This window comes from Erpetoichthys calabaricus, chromosome 1, assembly GCF_900747795.2.
Source record: "Erpetoichthys calabaricus chromosome 1, fErpCal1.3, whole genome shotgun sequence".
NCBI lineage: Eukaryota > Metazoa > Chordata > Cladistia > Polypteriformes > Polypteridae > Erpetoichthys > Erpetoichthys calabaricus.
In genome coordinates, this window is record NC_041394.2 from 318,198,451 (window position 1) to 318,222,846 (window position 24,396).

At 40.0% G+C, this 24,396-nt stretch overlaps 1 protein-coding gene across 1 annotated transcript in view; it reads left to right on the forward strand.

Moving 5' to 3' along the window:
• The window catches only part of tmtc1 (transmembrane O-mannosyltransferase targeting cadherins 1), a 607,165-nt gene extending 598,118 nt beyond the window's left edge, over nucleotides 1-9,047 (forward strand). Inside the window, exons 19-20 of the mRNA XM_051929219.1 lie at nucleotides 43-120; nucleotides 2,763-9,047. Of these exons, the coding sequence (XP_051785179.1) occupies nucleotides 43-120; nucleotides 2,763-2,912 (228 nt within the window). The 3' untranslated portion in view covers nucleotides 2,913-9,047. The remainder of the gene's footprint in view (nucleotides 1-42; nucleotides 121-2,762) is intronic.
• The last annotated feature ends 15,349 nt before the right edge of the window (nucleotides 9,048-24,396 follow it).

Here is a 24,396-nt window from a genome sequence, read left to right on the forward strand (position 1 = left end):
TGTTCTCCTCATATACATTCATATATTCTTTTCATTTTTTAGAGCTACAAACTGGCAGTGGAACTGAATCCTGATCAGTCTCAAGCCTGGATGAATATGGGAGGGATTCAACACATCAAGGTGAAGACAAAAAAAATATTTTATATATATATATATATGATAAAATAAATATTATAAACAAATATATAATAAAGCTAAGCCTCTAAAAAGATTCAGTTTTAAAGATTGTTAAATCCTGTAAGGTGGTTTTGCCTCATTGAAATATTCTAAGCAAAAAAAGAGGTTTCCAGTTATCTGATAAAATTAATGACAAGTACTGTAAGCTTCCCAGGGCACAGGCCAGCTCCATGTAGTCATTTGCAGCAGTGACAGATGATCTGTCTCTTCTGAATAAATGCACACTTTTTAAGGTGTCATTTCCTCATCGATTCCGTTTGGGATGACAGACCTGCAGCACTTAAGCCCTCTTTAAAATTCCTCTAATATCTGGCGACATGGAGTATTTTTTTATTCCACTGAGACACCTGCTATCCTTATAATAATACAGAAATTTTGCCAAGAAGATGCAGACAGCTAACGGGATTTTCACTTCCTAGTAATACTTGTTAGCAGTAATCTGCTTATCATTTTACAAAGGGAAGTAAATAATATTTTACCTGAGGGAAAATAAAAGAAGCCACCAAGAACACCTGCTGCTAGATGAATATTCAATATATTGCTGTAATACATGCAGGACTTAATCATGCTGATATTATGGCTCAAGACTAACAGACTATTACTTACATAGTTTTCATTTTTTTCTTTTTCCCCTCTTGCAGAAATTTCTAATATTAAAAATGTAGATCTTTTCAGTTTAGTTCAGTTCTTTTATATTCAATTACATATTTTTGAATAATTCAATATTCTTTGATCAGTATATTTATATTTGGTCTTCTGTATTCTCTCATATGTTTTTTCATAGAAGGCTGCCTTTGCATTGTCACTCATTTGTGCTGTTATTATAATATCATATTGCGGTTTTTCCCTTGATTCCCTTTTGCTTTGTTGTTCACTCACTGTACTCCGGCTGTGCTCACGTGGGGATACTGTATGTGACATCAGAGGGCCAGCTCCACAGTCTGCACTCGCAGAAACAGCTCCATTGTTCACCATGTAGTGATTCTTGCAGAGGATAATGTGCACAAATGGCTTTAATATTTGCTGTACTGTGGACTAGGCACTGTTATTCTAGAGGGAGACTGTCAAGTTCCAGTTTAGTGGAAATGCCAAAATGCACACCACTTTCATGAATACTCCTTTAGATAAACCCTTTTTTATGATCAATGTGCTTTTTTTAGATTGTTGTCTCTTCAGTCACTATTAACACTCTAATTGAAGGTGTGTTTTTAAGTACCAGTGAAATGTGCCCTACAGTACTATAAACATTTACATAACTCTTCATATTAAGTCATGGAAAAACATGGTGTATTTACCAAACACTGCATATATCTGAAATATCACTGCCTTTAAGGATTTCAGTTCATTAACAAAGAATAAAATGTTATGGTTTTTAAAAATAAGAAGCACTCTGTTTTCTCAGAATCTTACTGAAAGTACGTGATATCAGGGATCTGAGAATCTGTATGTTGTCTTCAGCCCCAGCCATATTATTAGAAATACAGTATCTGTTAAATTCGCTTTCAGTTGATTTTGGGGCTGATTAATTGCTTTAGCCAGAGTTCAGATGTTCCCACATCTCAGAACCCAGCTTACACAATATCTTTCAGGGTGCTCTTTCTTTTCCAGTTAATTCTTTCTTTGTCGTTCCCTTTATTTTGTACTCTCCTTCTGCCAATTCATAACCCGCTACCATTGCCAAATTACCTGTTTTGCAAGTTGCTTTGGATAAAAGTGTCTTTCAAGCAAATAAATGTGAGTTTACCTAATATCACACCTGTCCCCTTATAAGTTTGTAGTGTTATTACTGTAACATGTACGGTGGAATTTTTATTTGCATGTGCTAAACAAGGGAGGCACGGTGGCGCAGTGGGTAGCGCTGCTGCCTTGCAGTTAGGAGACCCGGGTTCACTTCCCAGGTCCTCCCTGCGTGGAGTTTGTATGTTCTCCCCGTGTCTGCGTGGCTTTCCTCCGGGTACTCCAGTTTCCTCCCACAGTCCAAAGACATGCAGGTTAGGTGGACTGGCGATTCTAAATTATCCCTAGTGTGTGCTTGGTGTGTGTGCCCTGTGATCGGCTGGTGCCGTGCCCAGGGTTTGTTTCCTGCCTTGTGCCCTATGTTGGCTGGGATTGGCTCCAGCAGACCCCCGTGACCCTGTAGTTGGGATATAGCGGGTTGGATAATGGATGGATGTGCTAAACAATATGAAACATGTCACCAGTCTACGGTGCTATATTGAGTGTAACGACCTAGCCTTGTAGTTTCTAGCTTCCTTACCTGAAAAACAGCATCACAGGTTGGGAAAATGTCTTCTTTTCCTCAGAAGACACTCTGCATTAAGCTGTGGTCACACATGCTGCAGTTGTACTCCTTCTGACTAAGCGGTATTGTGAAGAATGCCCTGTAGTTAAAAATAACAGTATTTGAGATCACTTCTTTCAATGCATGTGAAATGTTAACTCCTCATATGAATTTATATATGACATTTACTGTACAGTTTATTTGTCATCACAATATTTTAAAAGCAAAGTAATTAGCAGTGATGAGCAGTCTGGCAGCTTTTGTTTCCATAGTTTTGTGAGTAAATGGTGTCTTTTGTTTGCAGGGCGACTATGATTCTGCTCGGACTTACTATGAGAAGGCTTTACAGCTGACTCCAGGCAGCAAGCTACTTAAGGAAAACCTGGCCAAACTTGATCGCATACAAAGACGCATTCAAGGAAACAAAGTTGAGAAACATTATCCACTGGCTTGACCAAATCAGTCCTCAACAAAGAAGGAGAAACATGCAGGAATGCAGACTGTAAGAAGTTCACACATTCTGAAGAGATGGTTAGTTCAACCAAAGTCTGTGAGTGAAATGTTAAGAAAAAAAAAAACAGCCTACGGCTTCAGCTGAAGATCAGCAATAAGGACATGACATGTTGTGTCAGACACACGGTCCTGATTATATCAGCAGAAAGAAATTCAATGGCAAGTGCTGAGAAGCTTATTTGGATAAATTCATTGCTGTCTCATCTCGTGTGACTTCTGACTGGGGGTGCTGTCACCTCTCACTGAGGACGTCATTAACGCATGCCAGTTAACAAAGTGTAGCATTACTGCCCTAACAGAAGGCATACGTTGGTTCCAATGAGAGTCTCCAAAAGGGGGTAAAGTTGCTAATCATTTGTGGATTTTGTAAATTTCCAGCCCATGTGTATTTGGGAGTGTGAAATGTCACTGTCATTATACTGTGATTTCGAGTTTGTGTGGGCTTCACTTTATTAGTACAGCACATTTATTTTTGGTTATTTATTGATATCATTTTGCTTAGAAACTGTTTTTAATTATTCTCCTTGCATTAGAGCTTTTAGATACACTTAGACAATTTGTTTAGAAAGCACGTTATTCGCAGATCCGTATCAGAATACAAAGGCACAAGCTATCAGTCGAGTACCTTCAGCGGTAAGGCATGGCAAATCCTCGCTTCCCTCACCTCTCTGTGCCTTGTTCCTTCCAAAGCTACCTGCATTGCGGTGCCTAATGGCTTTAGCATAACCACGGGAAGCAGGCCTCAAAATGCACAGTGAACGTGACTTCAAATCAGATTGCTGATGACACCGTCATGTTTCAACGGAGAAGGGTTTGTTATGTTTGTGTTACAGCATTCCAGCACTTCCTCCTCCATGAAGAGTTTCGATTTGTTTTTGTCAAAATTGATTTGTAAATATTGTATTTATTTTTACACTGATAAATCTATATTTTTATTTGAAAACTTATATTAGCATGCAGAGATTATGTAAAATAATCATGCACTAAATCATGGTATCTCTGTTTACCTATTTATGTTAACTTATAAAATTAAATTTGATATTGTTTTTATAAATTGTTTATTAATTATATAGTATGTAACATAGTGGACAGCAGTATGTCCAAAACTGCAAAGCAAAACACTGATAACTCCTAACCTCAGAAGCAGCGATGCAGAAAAAAAGTTCATTTTTGTGATGAGTTCTTAACCCCCTTTGCATCCACCTGGCACCCACATTGCCAAGCTGCCCAGGTGCATCTTGGGTTATGTAGTGCAGAGTTGAAATTGAAATGATAAGGGAGGAAAAGGAAATGGCAGCAGACTCCCTGTATGGTCCAGTCCTCTGGCAGTTTCATTTTGCTTTTGTTTGCAGGTTGATATGGATGTGGAAAGCTCTGCATGGTTTTGTTCTTGACATATTCAGCTAGTAAGGGCTTTGAGTGCAGATGGTGCCCAGGAAAATGTGGCCCCACCACCAGTAAAGAAGGAAAGTTTAGGAGGGAATAGGCAAAGGAAATACTAGAGAGAGAGAAAAACAAGTCATAAAAATAGACAGCCAGACAATTATGTGAATACTAAAGTGAGGAGATTAGTGATTTTGGGAAGAATCATTTCACAAATTACTTGAGAGGCTTTCAGTGTTGAAAAACAATGTATAAGAAAATCTTTTTTATATTTTGGAGGGACAATGTATCCCCTTTTTACACAACTCCATTTACTTTCTATACACAGCCATCCCTGATAAATGATTAGTGGTTTGTGAATGCAGTTTGATTTGTTATCATCGATTGTGCATTGCCTTTAGTAGTGATGTTTGGCTACATCATATCACCTCAGTGGAAAGTGATCACTACTGGTATGGCGGCATTTCATCACAAGCACAAGACAGCGCCTGGCCCTTTGTGTTAGACAGAGTCCTTCACCACAGATTTGATATTCCATGGAGAAAGCTTTCCCTGTCCTCTTTTTGTAAGACCTCATTAGATGTGTACATGAAACTGATTGTTCATGACAGCTGCTCTGTTCACAGGCAGACAGCAAAGCCTGGCCTGTCTTGGTAAAAGACAGCACTAATATATAGAGAGACTCTAAAATATCCATCTGATTAAAAAACAAAATTCTAACATCTGATTGTATTATACATGGATTTTCTTACTGGAAATCTCTAATATTATCATTCAGTTTTAGGCCAGGCATTGAAGGTGTGTTTTAGTGACTTAAACATATGTGACTTTTTTACTGCCACTACAGTTGATTGCAGCTATCCATAAAAAAAAAAAAAATAAATAAAAGCTAGACATTAGTGTCAAAAAATGTATCTTACATGGCTTTACTGTATGATCCACTGTCCTCCACAGAGGACTGAATTGTGCCTAGAATCAAACTCCAGAGCTCCATGACCCTGTATGGAAATTTAAGGGTTCACACACTGAATGACTGCGTAAATAGTTCAACTCGAGCTGAATAGTACCAGTCGTACGGAGTTGGACTATAGACCCTCAACCAACTGGCCCCCCCTCAACCCTGAACTGGATTAAGAGGGATTGAGAAGCATTATTGGAGGGTCATGGAGATGATGAGGAGTACGGTGGGCACTGTAGAGCTAATTATACTGGAGTTTTTCTTAAGGTTTGTTTTTGCCCCACAAAGTGTCAGGCATCTGTGGTGGGCTGGCGCCCTGTCCGGGGTTTGTTTCCTGCCTTGTGCCCTGTGTTGGCTGGGATTGGCTCCAGCAGACCCCCCGTGACCCTGTAGTTAGGGTATAGTGGGTTGGATAATGGATGGATGGATGGTGTCAGGCATTGAGAGTGTCGCTGAACCAATGCCACTGTAACAGGGATAAAGCTAGATCAGGTAAGCCAATTAGTTTTTTTCATTAAATAAAATGGAGTTGTGTATTTTAATGCATCGTTGTTGACCATGATGCCAAAGAGTGGACATGCAAGAAAGAAGTCCTTTGTGCACAGGTGGCACAGTAGTAGTAAAGAGATCATGGTTTCATGTTGTGGGTCCACCCTGTGGAGAGAGCACTTTGAGTAGTGATAAAAGCACTATATAAATGTAAATAATTATTTAGTATATTATTATTAAATTCAGTCATCCTGTCTTCCTAACCTTCCAATTTGTTGGCATAGAACAATAGGCCTTTGCCTTCCTCAGACTTCAGATTCAACCATCTGTTGTAAATACCCATTTAAACAATGAACTTAATGTGGAAATACCTTTGGAGGAATTTCATTACTCGAGGAAATCACCTCTCATTGTTTCATCATGAGACAAATGGACGCAACTCTTTCAATTACACTTTCCCCTGCACTTTGGCTAAAAATTGCATTTTGAAGCAAGGAAATCAAAGAAAAACCAAGGAATCACTGGAGCTGAAAATAGCTTTGTTTCAGTAGCATTTAAAAATTAAACAAGTCCACCAATGAGGCACCCAGGAATATCACCTTTTACAGAACACGTAGGGGAACTGTGGAGATTCCATGTCTCACAGACATTCAGAAATTAACTGTCATCCAACATTCAGGGCCGGACTTTTAAAAGACTGATACAGTGTGCATCAAAAAGGCCAGAGGTGGATGGCATGTTCTATCCATTTAATTTTATTTTATACATAACCCTCATAGAGACCACCATCCCAAAGAATTGTATTGTTGGTATTACACAGAAATTTAAAAACTGTTCACCCTAGGTTCAGTGATAGGGAATGAATGGGCCATTTATGTTCAGTGGTCAAAGACTTCAGCAAATAGGCCACATTGGTAGGACTAAGCATCACTGCAAAAATATTTAAAACCTGCAACAAACATATTGAAAAGGGCACTTTGAGGACATTCCCTTCTTCAGTTGGCCTTGCAACACCTGGCACAGCCCCGGAGGAACTCTTATCTGGTGCCGAGAATAAAGGAGGCTGGCCGGGTCACTGCAAAAGACAGGATGAAACATTACAAATACAGAGGTACTGTAGATAGTGGTGGGTTACAGTGGTTTTCTTTTGTAAAAATGTCACCTTTTGTTTGTAAATGGGAAATTATAGTCATACAATTAGAACAGCTGGCAGACTGGACAGAAATAGGGAGCATGTATTCTGATTATCACTTTTTGTGACGATACTTGGTTCAGTCAAGGCGACTGTTTACTTCTTTAAGATTGCCTCTTCTTTGTGTTCCCTTCAATGAGATCATAAAAGTGGCTCTAACATTGCATGCTGGAATACTAAAAAATAAACAGTGCGATTTAATTTTGGTGAAATAGCTCTTCAGCACCAAGGATGGTTTATTGTACCAATGCTAAGTAATCAGATTTTTAGTTCTACCAATAAGACGTGCTTACAAGTGGCGTTGATTATTTTATTTTCTGAAGCTGTTTATTTGATTGAAAATTTGCAAAGAAATGGCTACCCTCCCAGCAACTGTTTGTGCAGGGCAGGACCCAACACTAGATGGGTTGTCAGACTATTGCAGGGCCAACAAAAGCCAACAGACACACTCAGTTTAAGAAGTTCTCTCTCACATACACTTCTGGACACTCCTATCTAACGATATCACGCATCATAGCCTTAATTCATGTCATAAATGTGTTAAGTCCGTTCAAATCCTCCAAATTTATTTACATTGAGGCAAGATAAATAATCATTAAGCACATGCTGCCCTGAGTTCACTCTGGAATTTTTATCAATCCAAATGAGTAAGCTCAGTTATTTCAATTTAAATTTGCTCAAAAAAAATCTGTAGTTGTTGTACCCAAACCTTTACCAGAATAATAATAATAATTCATTTTATTTATAAGGCACTTTATATTAGTAGTAAATCTCAAAGTGCTACTTAAAAATATTTAACAAAGACAAAACAAGATAAACCAACAATAACTAGTGGTACTAGAGAGGAAATCACTTTCAAAATTCAGGTTGCAAGTTAGCTAGCAGAAATGTCTGTCAGAATGTCTTCAAAGGAAAATTAATCCCACAATTAATCACTTCAGGGATAAATGGTCTGAAAAGTATGGCTTTATAATAATGTCGTGCCAAATTGTTCAGCTGACCCATGTGGCCTGCACTAGAACAGTTGCCGTCATGTAGCAGTCCAAAGGGAGGTTTCACTGTCTTCACACACATGAACGTTCAAGGACAGACAACACAGACATGATTTGATGGATTATCAATCCATAACGGTGAACACTCACCCAAAATGGGCCAATTTACAGTTGCCTATCGACTTAACATGCTCCGTTTTGGAATGTTGTATGCCAGATCCAAAGGAGTTGGAGAAAGTGCAGTGAACACAGGCAGAATGCACAGTGGCCTCTGTTCATAGCCACCACTATTGGCCCCACCATATGCTGCCCCAGTGTCTCAGATTTCTTTAGCACTTATTTCTCTTTCTTGCTGCCATACCTAACCAACCTATCTCAGTCCCAGGCAGTCCATGGTTTGTTAACTAATTGTAGGCCTCATCAGAAGGTCCAGTTATTGGTCTAATCCAAGCTTACCAATTTTAAAGGTCATGATTCCAGAAACAGCTACTACTGGGTATTGATGAAGGTCAAAATCTCTTAATAGATGTTCACAAAACACTGAAATCTCTACAGTCCCCCACCCCCCCTAAACTGACCTCTGATACAGTCAGCCTATTAGTGAAAGTGTTATGGAGGTTGACCAGGGTGCCACTACAGAGGGTGTGACACCTGCTTACGATAGCCAGCAGCTTAGACAACATCATGTCTCTGCTACACTGCTAAGCAATCCAATCCAACACTGTCCTACCAATGCCATGGGACCTGAGCGGCCTTAGAAACTCAGTGGGCTCAGGCTGTCAGACACTACAGGGCCTTTTCCCACCTACCTATCAATCCAGCCCCCTACCTTTGATATTTTATCCCCACATTTGCCATGAGATTCATTTGGAACCACAGCCTTCAGTATGACAGGTGGGCAGAACAGGAGACAAAAAAAAGAGCCCAAATTCTCATGTGGGATAAACAGAATCAGCTGAACTACTAAGAACTGGACACAAGCAGATGTAACATATTTGTGTGTTTGAGTTGAGTGGAAGTACTTTGACACTTTTTAATTCTCTATTACTTTTTTTAAGAGACTGTCACGTAACAAAAACACAGTAACAAGCTTTCAATATTCATTTTGGAGAAAACAAAAATTTCCAAGAGTGTGAAGATTATTCCAAAGGAGACAATGCGGTGGCATGTATAAATGAAAATGACATCATTGATTTTCTGCTTTTTCTTTTTATTCTAGCAGGCGTAGCCTTGTCTAATTGAGACAGTGATCGGAGTTCTAGTCACCCACAAAGTCAATGATGGAGAGCGGTCAGTTTAATGACAACATACTGCATGGCAAGGGTTACAACTGCAGTAAACGACTACCCAGGTACTCCTACAAGTAATGGAGCTTCTCTCCTCTTGTCTCTAAATGGTGCCTGCCATGAGTAATGCATCCATTATGCTGACGGTCTCTAGGCAGTGGCCTCTAAACAGTGTGGGCTTACTTACCCATATATTATTTTTATCGAAATGTGTCACTGTGTTTCTCTAGGTAATGGATGGTCAAAAGCGTGCATCACATATAAAATAATTCACTATTGATTATTACACCCCACCAGCCAAAGAACAGAACATGCATCAGCAAAGTACAATATGGAGTCAAAGAAAATGATTCCATAGTTTTCACACTTTTACTTTTTGTTAAAAAATAAATTTGGTAATGTGACAATGTATATTTTCCCTGTGTATAAATGTAATTTTATACTTCTGTATATGACCGATGTAAGTGTTCAACTTGGCACTGACCAGCCTGAAGAACTATTGAGTGTGTCATTAGCTGGTGAAGGGTTGTGAAATTGGAGCAGACATGTTCTATTAAAATTTTCCCTGTTGATAATAAACTGAGTTTACTTGAGGTTCTTCCATGAGGTCATGTAGGTAGCTGTCACATAAGTGTGTCCAACCACAAGTGCAGACTGAGGCAATCTGACATTCACGCACCTGGGAGACGGACCTTTTAAGGATTTACTTTTTAAAAAAAATTCTTTCCTGCTTAAATGTAATGTTTTCAATAGAAGATCTTTCATTTTAGAGAGTGTTTATTTTTGCTTTGCTTGTTAAACATGACTTTTCCAAATGTTGGCTCTTAGAACTTATTTTACATGAATTGCTGGGACCTTATGTGCTAAAGAAACAGAAATAAGTGGAGCCCATTTTAGCAGCAAGACTTTCTGAATTTCTTTTCTATTCCCCTCTGATCAAAGCCTGCCACCATCAGCCCGCCCTGGTACAGCGCAGAAGTAGCACTAAGAAGAAAATCTGGTCTGAGGTGTCAATGAATCATCTGTCCAAAAATGACCAACCACTGACCTCATGCCAAATCAGGTCTTTTGGAGGACTATGTTTTGCAGACACTGCCGTACCTTCTGTCCCTTCTGGGAATTTCAGAGGACTACAAGCAGCCAAACCGAATTCTCTAAAGCAACTGCAGCGTCTGTCCTTCCTGTGTTCTTGTATTCACCTTAATGATAACCGGAGGCCTTAACCTCCACATACTGTATCCCCTTCTTCCACAGAATGAGCAGAAGGTTGCTAAACTTCAGTCTTTACATGCACCACACCAACAGAGGCTGAGCCCAACCCCACCCACAGGCTCACACACTGCCAAGTTCACACTGCTGCATTCAATCTATTAATTGCAGCTCCTTTTTCATGTAGTAACAAGTCCTCCTGTGTGTGCATGCACTTGTGAGACATGAATTCACAGTCCAGTCTCCTCTCCTGAACTTGCTCCAGGCTCTCACACTGCTTCTACTAACTGCTACCTCACTTGTTGCTCTTCTTTTGCAGGTGATATAGCACTGCCAGGGTGCAGGCACCTCCCATGGACATGTGCGTTGGCCCAATACACTTCTCGCATTCAAACTGCCACCTCCACCCACAAATCACTCCTGTGCAGCGCTCCAGCCTCTCACACTGCAGCCATGAGGCTATCCAGCTTACCTTGTCAGCATCCTTTGCTGCACTTAACCTCCTCCCTCCATTTGGCTAAATACTAAACTGTCCCTTTCTTTTTGTCTCACAGCAGGGTAAACCAACACCCAGTCAGGCTATCCCAGGCTCTCATCTCATCCCAACGACACGGCCTGAGCACAGATCATCAAAGAGGTTGGCACCTGAAAATAAATTAGGAGCCAGTCACCAGACGATGAAAAAGTTTGGGAACCCCTCTTAATTCTTTACATTTTTGTTTCATTGGCTGAGCTTTCAAAGTAGCAACTTCCTTTTAATATATGACATGACTTATGGAAACAGTAGTATTTCAGTAGTGACATTAAGTTTATTAGATTAACAGAAAATATGCATCATAACAAAATTAGACCGGTGCATTTGGGCACCCCAACAGATATTACATCAATACTTAGTTGAGCCTCCTTTTGCAAATATAACAGCCTCTAGACGCCTCCTATAGCCTTTGATGAGTGTCTGGATTCTGGATGGAGGTATTTTTGACCATTCTTCCAATCAAAATCTCTCCAGTTCAGTTAAATTTGATGGCTGCCGAGCATGGACAGCCTGCTTCGACTCATCCCATAGATTTTCAATGATATTCAAGTCAGGGGACTGTGATGGCCATTCCAGAACATCGTACTTCTCCCTCTGCATGAATGCCTTTGTAGATTTCGAACTGTGTTTTGGGTCATTGTCTTGTTGGAATATCCAACCCCTGCGTAACTTCAACTTTGTGACTGATGCTTGAATATTATACTGAAGAATTTGTTGATATTGGGTTGAATTCATCCGACCCTCAACTTTAACAAGGTCCCCAGTCCCTAAACTAGCCACACAGCCCCACCACATGATAGAACCTCCACCAAATTTGACAGTAGGTAGCAGGTGTTTTTCTTGGAATGCGGTGTTGTTCTTCCGCCATGCAAAACGCTTTATGACCAAATAACTCAATTTTTGTCTCATCAATCCAAAGCACTTTGTTCCAAAATGAATCTGGCTTGTCTAAATGAGCATTTGCATACAACAAGAAACTCTGTGCCGTGAGTGCAGAAAGGGCTTCTTTCTCATCACCCTGCCATACAGATGTTTTTTGTGCAAATTGCGCTGAATTGTAGAATGATGTACAGATACACCATCTGCAGCAAGATGTTCTTGCAGGTCTTTAGAGGTGATCTGTGAGTTGACTGTAACCATTCTCACAATTCTGCGCAAATGCCGCTCCTGTATTTTTCTTGGCCTGCCAGACCTGCTGGGTTTAACAGCAACTGTGCCTGTGGCCTTCCATTTCCTGATTACATTCCTTACAGTTGAAACTGACAGTTTAAACCTCTGAGAGCTTTTTGTAGCCTTCCCCTAAACCATGAGACTGAACAATCTTTGTTTTCAGATCTTTTGAGAGTTGCTATGAAGGATCCCAAGCTGTCACTCTTCAGAGGAGAGTCAAAGGGAAGCACAACTTGCAGTTGACCACCTTAGATACCTTTTCTCATGATCGGACACACCTGTCTATGAAGTTCAAGGCTTAACGAGCTGATCCAACCAATTTGGTGTTGCAAGTAATCAGCATTGAGCAGTTACATGCATTCAAATCAGCAAAATTACAAGGGGACCCAAATTTTTGCATCTCCCTTTCCACCTCAGCCCATAGGTTCACTGTTAACGCGGAGATATGTAGACTGTGCAGGTCATTTGGGAAAACTGTCACGTTTGTGGAACCAGCATGAGATGATGTGCACCTTGCTGCACTAAATACACTGATGTACTACATGTAATCACTGATCTTCTGTTCAAAACAGACAAGATCCAGCCAATCAGATGTCCAGTAACTGTGATGTTGGGAGACTGGAAACAGCACACTAGGCATAAGTCAATGAATTGTGCGGTCTGGTCGTCTGCTTTTGTCATATATGCACCCTGTGAAAGAAGTTCACTTTACCTCTTTATTGCCAGAACAAATGTGGTGTTGTGTTGCTATGGAACAGGCATTGATGATACTAGTGCCAGATAAAGCTCAGGTTTGTACCACTTTTTTGAATTCACTTCAATATACAGAAAATTAGTTTGTTTCTGGTGACATAGCACCATTCACCCCATCACCCAGAGCTGTATATATCAGAGCAAGAGAAGAATATAATGAGAAGAAAAAAGCTTGCAGACGTCACCTGAAAAGTAGGAAGACCCTCTGATTGAGCCTCGAGCAGCCCGCTGTGTGCAAATTGCTTGTTGTGCCAGTCTTGTGTCCAGATGTTGTCTCACATGTACCCAGTTATTCCACTTAAGGGGGATCTGCCATTGTCAGTTTGGTTGTTTTTGTCCTGTCATTGGAGGGACTGGACGCTCCAAAGCGCACAATTTTTCCATTTAAAATGTTTAGCTTGGCAATGAAAATGGTGACACACAAGCTTATAGAATATTTCACATATTTGCAAACGACAAAGGTGTTTTTTTCCCCAAATTCAAAAGGGGGGATTTTGATCTGCTATTGTGTACAGTTCCTCATATATGATGTGAAGGGTTAGGGTTAAACCCGACTGTCTTGCAACAAGTCTGCCCATTCATCTTGTGTTTGTCGGTAGTTCAGCTGACCATTTGTTAAAGTTGTGTTGTTCAGGCGCCTCAATTCATGGCTAACAACCAAGAACTCCAAACCCTCAGGGAACCCTAGCCAAAGGGACATTAAGGTGATGTTATTTTTTCCCAGAACTAAAGCGGACAACTGTTAAATGGTAAACATATCCACACATTCTCTTCAGAAGACTTACAGAAAAGAAAGAATGGCAAAGGCTTAACAGTAGGTGGTCACCATGATTACTATAATTACACAAAAAAAAATTGTATTGTGGACATCAGGAGATGCGCCAAGAGAATCGCATCCTGGTCAGCATCAGTGGCCAGCCCCAGCTGCTTTGGATTCCTCAAGCTGTGGGTATCCTAACACTCCATTTACACTGAGGCCTTACCAAAAAAAAAAAAAAAACAGAGGGGCAGCTTCACTTTGAAGTGTCTAAAAATGTGGAGAACTCAGAAAGAGGACTGGCAGCTTCAAGAGCTTATCATCCATCTTGTTTTAAGTCCTTTGGAAATACTTGCATTGTAATTTGTAGACTGCACCCACCCAGTGGAGAAAGTCTTCTTGTGTTTATGATCAGGGAGACAGTACTGCAGAGTTTGCAACAACTGGTTCAAAAACACTGAATCTTCAAGGGACTCAAATTGTGAACTTGGGGTGTAACCTGAATATCTGACTGCTATGCAGAGCGTTGGAGACGTAAATATCACAGCATTCTATAACCAACGCACTTCACGCATTGCACTTTCTTCTCCTTGTTATACTTGTCATTCATCTAATTTTGTAAATGTAAGTGAATTTCCCTTTTTTTGTACTTTTGAGAACTAAATGACCATAAGAATGCTAATCAACTAGATACTTGTGGCAAAACACTAGAAAAAAGCAATAGTACAATATAAACAGTTTCACAAGCAACTCTAAAGAGTGTGCTATGCTAATATACAGTAATAACTTCATTTTGATTCTAATATGGAAAGGATCACTCCAGAGTTCAGGGGCCTGAGTGCCAAAAGCTAAGTCATCTACGGTTTAATTGTTCCCTAGAATTGCAAGAATATATTCAGAAGGTTTTCAGCAAGTATCTGGCAGTGCTTAGGAGTTCACTCAGGTGAATTCCACCCAAGTCACTGTCCTCTTTGAGGAGCTGCAGAATTCAAACTTGGGGCCTTGGGATTAGCCAGTGGAGTTAATGGAGAACAGTATCACTAATGAAAATGGTCAGTCTGCAATCCCAAACTGCCCATGTACTCTAATGGAGAATCTGTGCCATGTCTTCTAAGAGTGGGCCTGTGATAAGCAAGTGACTGGGTGGCTTCCTGGTGAAGAAGCCCAGTTACAACCCACCTGCTGAGCTTATTCTTTTAGAAGTGTGCTGCAAGTCTGACATGTTGATGGAAGTAAGAATTTGTGCTAAAGAATATAAAGCTCTGGGCTTGGATAGATGAGCACGTCAGGGGTAAAAATGAGAGGGGCATTCAGAGTAGAGCACTGGTTCAATCTCCTCCAAAATCTCGGTATTGATGATATTAAAAATATCATTGAGAAGATTTCAATTCTGATTGTTCTGCTTTAATTGATAACTTCATTTAGTGGCTTTGGAAGTTAATGCTTTATAATGCTTTATAACGTTGTATTGCCTCTTGATGTCTGGCCTATGGCTCTGAGCTGGAGTTAGTGGGTTTGCAAATTGGACAGATGATGGAATGTTTTCTTTCCACAGTGATGTCCTCGGTTTTATTTTATAAATATGCTATCTTGTCCAGGCTCACTTGTGCAAAAAAAAAAAAAAAAAAAGAGGGATTCCTGTTTAATAAGATTTATTAAATGTTGTCAGCTTTTAGACATGCTGCACAGCAGTCCCCAAATGACTAAAGTCATATTTTATTAACTAAATGAAAATACAAAAGGAGAATACAAAGCAACTAAAACAAATAAATAAAAGGAAACAATAAATCTCCAGCCCCTCTGAGCCTAGACAACAATGTGGGATGTGAAAAGTACTGTACTTAACACCACATGACAGGAGCTCTCCCACCATTACCAGTACCACGACTTCCCAGAACACACAAATGCTCCCCGTTCCTCCTCTTAATCATTGCAGGCTGAGCCCATCCCTGTACTCCACACCAAACTCATCAGGGCTGCTGACCTTTTGAACCAGAAGTAATCGATCCTTCTTGGGGAGGTGTCTGGACTACTTTCTGGGGGCAGTTCTGCTCCTGAGGTCCTCTAGCTACAGCTTCAGCTAGCAGTCTCGGGTGGTCTTGCAGGTCAGACTCCCAAAGCCCACCCATAGCCTCACACGGGGCCAAGTTCACACTGTTGCATGCTGCTTAAAGGGGTTACCAGTTCATCATACAAGGTAGCAGGAGTTTCTAGATAAACTATTGGCCCTCGTTGCCATGCCCATATTGGAGTGATTAACCCTTGGTCAATTTTTGGGACATAGGACCCCTGTAGGTGTTCCTGTGCTCCCAATAGGGCATCTTACAGCCGGACCTCTTCCCTGCATTCCTACCATCTCTTCCTTTACATCAATGGGGGACAGGACCCCACTCCATCATAGAGCACACTCCCTCATCTCCAGCCAGTTTAACCTACAGGGGAAATGTTCGTGATGTGGAAGGAAGCACCAAACCCTAAAGAAAAGCACATGGACACTGAGATGATGTGCAGACTTGACCGCAGCAGTGACCACTGTAGTAGCACTCCCTGCCATGAAGGGGGGCAGTGCCTTTTGCTTTGAAGTGGTTAATGAAACTGTAAAAAGAGGCTTCTCTCTCCTCAGTCCTGACTCTCTAATGGCTCTCTAGCCATGAAGCATATCTGGGTGTTATAAAATGGGTCCGCTCACATTCCCTTCACAAATCAATGAAGCAAGATCCAATTAGGAATTATTTTTTTCCCCAAAACGGACTTATTTTGCTCTTTTCTCCACCCCCTCGCTTTGCTGGTTTTCACTTTTGAAATTCAACTAACTGTGACAGCTCATATCTAGGGTGTCCCGAGAGGACGCAAGAAGAGGAGAATCCACTGATTAGGCTGTCAGAAACAAGAGCCAGGCAGCCTCTCTTTAAGTAGTCTTGATCACATCACAGCGCTTTCTGCACTCCTGTGCTGGCAGAATGACCTGAATGACCTTCACCTTTACGGCACAAGAAATTCAAACAAAGATGCGTTTGTAACGCTGAAGGCTTAACAGCCTTAATATCTCGGTATCCTGGGCTGCCAAGTGCCTAATGGACTAGAACGATTACAGAATTTTATTTTATACATGTTAAAAATGCATTCATCCATACTGAACCTACCGTCAAGGTAATATTTGAAGCTTTACAGAATTGAAAGACTGCATCTTATTGGTTAAAAAGAAAGATGGGCAACATCATTGGTGCTATTGCTTCACAGTTTCCCACCCTCGACACATTCTCCATGGTGTTAGCATATTTTATTGAAAAATGAACAAACAGATGAGTGAGTTAAAAGAACAGGTTTTTAAAGACACCAATGTGCCATCTGTTTAATGGGCTACAAAAGTGAATGGTTTGGTAGGCACAGGAACTGAAACACATGACGTGAAATCAGCAGCATTCTCCAAAATAAAGGCAGCAATCAAAATCTACTGCTGGAGCAGCAAAAAGGAAGGTGCAGAAAACGTGTAATGTGAGAGAATATCCAGATTGAACATTTGTGTGTTCTGCTATGGCCTGGTGCTCCAATCAAGGGTCAATCCTGCTCAAGATAAACTGGATAAGCCGATAAGAAAATGGGTGGATAAAAAAAATAAAGAAATGGATGAATAATAACATTGAATGATAAAAGAAAGTCACACATACGCGTACTACCTTGTGCGGAGTGTCGTTACGGCTCACTTCAGCTTGTGGTCCTCCTGAGTGAAATCTTTTCAATGACCAAATGAAAGCTCCATAGATTAGCATACACTGAAGCAGAACCTAAGGAGTGCCAGGCTAAGTTTATGATTTTTCAGTTCAGATCTACAGTCTGCTCAGAGTACATCAAGTGGACCAGGGGGGATTAGTTCACTCTTCTATTTAAAAATGTAGCACCTTGAAACTCCATATAATTGAATCGTGAATACTGCATTACCATAAAAACTTGCAGCTAGGAGATCAACCTGATCAATTTAAAAACAGACTGATATGGCAAGCTCTCTGGTTAGGACTTTAGACATTTCAAAATTCCATTGAAATAATCCACAATCTGATCCCAGAATTGCTGAAAGATTGCTTTCAAAAGATCAAAAAATAAAAAGTACAACAGAAGGCCTTCAAACTACACACAGTGTGAATACAAATAACTTGACAGAAACACACAAAACATTGATTATTTTTGATGAGGATAACAAAAATCCATCCATAAAACACCCTGCGCACCTCCTCAAACCAAAAGCTTGTATGACGAGTTAAAAGAAAGTGGTTCACATTTAATTAAAACAAATATAACACCCCACTTTTATTCCTGCCACTACAAACATTACATATATGTTATTTCTCAAAATAAGTGGGAACGGCACGGTGGGAGCAGCAAGGAGACCTGGGTTCGCTTCCCAGGTCCTCCCTGCGTGGAGTTTACATGTTCTCCCCGTGTCTGCATGGGTTTCCTCTCACAGTCCAAAGACATGCAGGTTAGGTGCATTGGCGATCCTAAATTGTCCCAAGTATGTGCCTGTGTGTGCCCTGCCTTACACCCTGTGCTGGATGGGATTGGCTCCAGCAGACCCCTGTGACCCTGGGTTAGGATATAGCAGGTTGGATAATGACTGACTGACAAAATAAGTGCATTATGTTACAGCTATTGTTTTCCTTTCTTCCCATACGCACTTTTATACTCCACACTTCTCAAATGCTGTCTGCCTTGGACTTGCCTGGCAACCTAAATTACACGATGACAAATCTATATCAATTTATGATCAGACTGAAACTTCCTTATTGAGCATGGTGTTCTGGCTTTTTGTTTAGGACTTCTTAGGTGCTTCACATTTACAATAGTTCCTAACCCTGCTTACCGCATTTTTGACAATACTGGACCACCCTGTCCTTTTGTATTTTTAAACTAAGCACCTGACTCTACACCAGCGACAAGAATGTCAGTTCTTTTATGTATATTTGGGCTGAATTTAAGTCACAAAGTTCCTCCCACAAGCCCTTTGTCACCCATTTTATGTCAATGAATCTGTAAGTGCAGTGAAAAACACCACATGAGAATAAACTACTGCTCCACATGTTGTCAGTCGTTACTAAACTATCAAAAACCTTGGTCACATGAGAAAAAACTAATTAAAATTAAAAGGTAATGCAAAATAATAAAAATAACCACAGAAAACTTCATATTCAAAAAAATATGAAAAAAAAAATTATAAAAAGAGTCCAGAATTAAATAAAAGGATTCTAATATTCAATGAAAGAAGAAAAAGAATGTTTTAAAGCAAAAGTCAAAGCTAAATACCAAAATACCTTAAAGAGGGGTTTCAAAAGTACACAAAATCTGAAATTACAGAACCAAAGTCAAAAAAAATGTAGAGAAACACAAAGAAGCAAAACATGAAAAGGAGACAAAGACTACAAAATCCAAACAAAAGGTAAAACACAAAGGGAGGAGTATAAGAAGAAGAATATGGCAGTCTGAATAATCCTAGCCAGGGGCTTAATATGACCATCCAGTATCACCATAAACTGCTACAATACCAGATGGGATTCCAGTAATCATCAACAACATTCAAGAGGAATTAGGAAGACTATCAAAAGAAGCAAGGATTAAATCACCAGAAATTAAGAGACAATTAACAGAAGATAAACATAAATGGGAATCAAAAACACACAAAACAAAAAGGACAAGACACAAAACCCAAGGGTGAGAGCTGTGACAAATCGTAACATCTGCTATGTGTCCTGTGATGGCTGCTGTCCTGTCCAGAGTTTCATGACCCCGTACTGTGCAGCTCAGCTTGTCCTGAAGCCACAGCAGGCAGTATGCCCTCAACAACAGGTGCTCTTTCAGATTCATTTCTAGTAACAATAGACATTGACCACACGAGAGTAAAACATCCACAAGTTCAAGAAGAACAAATAGTTTTATGCACAAAAAAAAAGTAATATCCTTAAATTCCCTGCAACATTATTACAAAGGTCAGAACAGTGGGTAAATAAAAAAAGTTTAACTTAATATTCAGTTCTCATTATTTGAAACTCTAGTATGATACAAATCCCACTCTGACTTTTGCAAAGGACATCTGAGAAGTGGAACAAACTATGGGGTGTTTGGTGTCCCATTCAGAAGATTGTCAGCAACACATCCTGGAAGAGATGCTAAAAACCCACCCAAGAGAGAGCGGAGGTAGGATGACAGTAGAATGAAAGGAATGGAAGAAGTTGTACCATTCCTCCAGGACAAGAGGTGGCAGCACCAGCAAGATGCTTCAATAAGTCAGGCTGCTGTAGGCAGTCAGGAGAATTGTAGTCCTCTTGCAGTAGTGAAAATTTAAATACCTAAACAGATGTTCTCCTTGCTTTTGGACTATAACTGACCCAGTGGTGCTTCATGGTTATATAGTTATGATATCAGGTCATTTCTGTGTGCGGTCAAGTTTTTATTAATGAAATGAAAATCATGAAATAAACATCACAAAACACAGTAAATCACATTAATATGATACTGCCTTATATGAACAGAGAGCCATGACGGTGAAAGCAACAACAATATCAAAAGGAAAGCAAGGGAAGAAATAGACCGGAGGGAAAAAAGGGAAAAACTAACCGCCACTACGTGGACACTGGATTGCATGACAGTCACACAGAGGGCTGCCATCTTAAAAAACAAGAATTGGACACACTATTGATCAAGACTGCAGATCATTTCAATAATATCAGATTTAAAAAGGAGGCTTGCCAGAAATGAAGAAGGATAGCAAACTGGGGGGCTTCCAGCAGACATTTTGCCTAATGAGAACAGCATCTGCTAGAAAGGAAGGAGACAGCAAAAAAAAGTTCAAAAGAAGGAAAACTGCAGGACAAAAAGGGATTTTGTTGGAAAGAATAGATGAAACTTTCAGACATTCCTTAATAACACTTTTGAATCCTTTTAGTTTAGAGTTGGGAGGAAGAAGGTAAGGAGGACAAGAAGGCAGAAGAGACCAGAAGAAGGGGGCTGAAGGCAGAGGGAGATCAGGAGCAGGAGTGGAGAGGTTAGATAGACCAATGAGAGACCCACATGGTATTACTGGCCCATACATTAACCTGTGTTCATTAGTCCTGCCATTTACTGCCTTAAATTGTCTATTAAATCATTTTCAGAAAGACTCTGGACTTGTATTGTAGCGGTTTGTGTCTGGGGTTACCTTGAGAGCCCCCAAACTGGTCACAGTATTTAAAATGAAAAAATGTGTGATAGAAAGAAATCAGTTGAATACTCACCTCTCCTGGAACACACACTGAAGAATGAATGAATGAAAGGATCTACAAAGTCAGACATTGTTTTGCTTTCTGTGGTAGAAGTCACATGGCTAATGGGGCACAGAAAGAATACAAATATATTTAAAATGATAGCTATAATACAACCATAATTTTTATATAGCATATTGTACTATATAAAAAGTCTTATGTCAACTGAGAAAATAATTCTGTCCAAGTGATGCCACATAGCTTCAGTTATGTCGAGGTCAGGACTCAGAGGTGACCAATCCGATACGGTTAGTGCTGCATCTTCATTCTGTTTCCAGTGTGTTAGGGTTCGTTTTTAATAATTTGAAAGATTGTTTTTATCAAATTATATTTTTCTGAAGGTACAGAATGATGAATCCTAATCGGTTTATATTCCCTAGCAATCATCATCTGATCAGTTCTACCCAGGTCACCGGTGTCTTTGGCTGAACCACACCCTTGGACCATGACAAAGCCCCAATGCACTTCTCAAGCAACTCTTCATCTAACATTTTTTGCCACTGGTTATCACTTCTTGCTTTATGACGTTTTCCTTCTGCAGCCTTTTCTGCTTGTTGCCTTTCCACAAGAATGATTATGTAGATACAAAATACCTCATGAGATTTCTTTTAAGACTTTTTGCAAGGTCAAAGCATGGACTTTGTTGCTGAATGCTGAGCAATCACTTCAATGGATATCTTTATTGCCAATAAATAAGAAACCTGTAAGTATGTCAGATGAATCTGATATTTTGGACTTCTCCTGTATTTCCTGTCTTCGGTTTGTCTAGTTACATCAAATTTCTCTTTCTTCCCAATTAAAATTTTTTATGATGTGCGATTGCTCCCCGACTATGGGCTTGTTAATATAAACTTTGTTTTGTCTGTCAAAGTTTGTTAGCTTAGCCATTTCCAAACCTCTCTTTAAGGTGCTCCACTATTTGTGGTCTCCAGCCAGCATGCCCATTGATCTATAAATTGCACCAGCAGCACACGCTAATCACTACCTCTGTGAATCGGGCATGCTGTTGGTGAAATTTAAATTTAGTTGGGACCCCTTTTTCACTTTTGTATGCACTTATGAATGCATGCCCAAATGAATGTCAAAAGTGGGAGGGAAACAGTCAATCTACTGGTCACACAAAAACCCTTAATCAGCACAGAACTAACTAGAAAAGCAAAAGGCCTACAATCCAAATAATAAAAGAAAAATGACAAACAATGCAGATAACGGAGAAATTAGAAATACTTCATTTCATTTTGGGTTTTTGGTTCAGCTTTTTAATGGAGACCACCAAACGTAACAAAGCACACAAAATAAAGGTGAGCAAAAGAAGACCGTTAATGCTAACTAATGTCACTGCACTGATTCAGCAGCAGATTGACCCTTAAATAGTCCCTGTTATGGACAATAATAGAAACCAGAAGATATTTGCAGAGGAATACAAAAGACCAGGAGCCTCATGTATAAACGGTGCGTACGCACAAAAATGTTACGTACGAACATTTCCACGCTCAAATCACAATGTATAAAACCTAAACTTGGCATAAAGCCACGCACATTTCCACAGTAGCTCCAACCCTGGTGTACGCAAGTTCTCCGCTCTGTTTTGGAGACTGGCGGCACCCAGTGTCAAAGCAGCGCTACTGTTCCTGTGTGGTTACCCTTTCTTTAGATCCACATCCCTGACGAGGCTTTATCGTATACACTGAAACTAACTGCATATTGTTTATTAGTTTAATGCATCTGATTGTAATTAACCTCTAACAATATAATGGTCCATGGAATGGTCAAACTATTCCAAATACCATAACTGCTTTAGTGTTACTCTCACAACCTTCTTCTTTCAGCTGCTCCCATTAGGGGTTGCCACAGCGGATCATCTTTTTCCATATTACTCTCACTGCACTACTCGGAGTATTTAAATCACTGTATCTGAGTGGGGAATCACAGACCTACAGCAGAGAATTAATCGGTATACAGCATCAAGCACATGCTGCCTCAGCCATGCTGCCTATTTGAACTGCTCTCACATGGCAAACACTTCAAAGCCTTTCCTGTACGGACCACGCGGTTCAGAAACAGTTTCATCCCAAGAACTATAAACGCACTCAATCAGTCCATCAAGTGCTCCTTGTAGAACTGTTTGTACTTACAAGTACAATTACCTCACCGTAAACTTGCAATGCAGTTATAATATTGCACAACCTGAGCCACTTTATGAAGCGCGTATTTACATATGACGACGATATCATTTTTAAGATGAAATGCAGCAAAATGTTGATTATACAGAAAATGTTATTTAAATGATCTATATTGTTAATAATTAAACATGTGAGGACACGGTGCCGCAGCGCTAGCTAGTTCAGGGACTGTTCCTGCTTCATGCTGTATTCTTGCTGCTGCTGACACGACACTGGAAGGATAGATGGATAGAATTATTAAAAACGTACTACGAGGATATTTCAAATGTTCCTTAAAAGTTTTGAAGAATCGTCGTTCTGAGCTTACAGATGGCTTAACGTCTATTACAGAGCTGATTGTGTGGTGAGTGGGTATCTGGAGCAAGAAAAGTAAGGACAGGAATTGGGGGTTAGTATGTTTGAAAGAGACAGTACTGCTACAATAATGTATTTCATCAAAGGTTACGCATGAACAATCACTGCACCACCGTGTTCCCATGTTTAATATCATTTTCATGATGATAGTAGTTAAAACATGTTATCACGTATACATCTCAGTATTTTAAATTATTCAGAGAGCTGTAATATCATGAATGTAATGGATCATGTGTCCCGTCGGAGAAATAGAAAGCCCAGAAGCATGTAGTGATTCACACACAGAGCACATAGAAGATAAATACAAAACAAAGCAGTTAACGTGCTACTTTAGTTACGATGGGATTTGAGAAACTAGTAAATTAAATGATTTGAAGATGAAGTTTATGATCTTCTACTTTAATGACAAATAAAACTACATGAGCAAAGTGGAAATTGAGATTGAAGTTGACATTTCGTGCTTCTCTTCCCCCCCCCCCCCGTACCCTAATAAGCTTTCATATGACACTCAGACAGTGGGCTACAACTCGCCTTTTAACAGGGACTTTGATATGCGACAACTTTTTTATTTCGGGCACTGTGCAACTTTGTGAACTTGAGCTTTCGAGTTTCTCCGACAACTATGTCACTCGATCAACTTCCTTTTGTGGTTTTTACCACTGTTTAAACCAACAAATAGTATGTTTATCTTTGCCTCCACTTGGTACTTGCTGAAATTCTTCTATTTTTCCCCACGTGCATTTGCCATTGTCTTTTTCACAGAAGGCCGAGCTTAAGGGCTATTTATACCGATTTGCATATTTTAAGAGGCATAATTCTGGGAGGGGTTGGGGCAGGATAGAAGGCGCATGCATGTGTGTTACTTTTCACGCTGA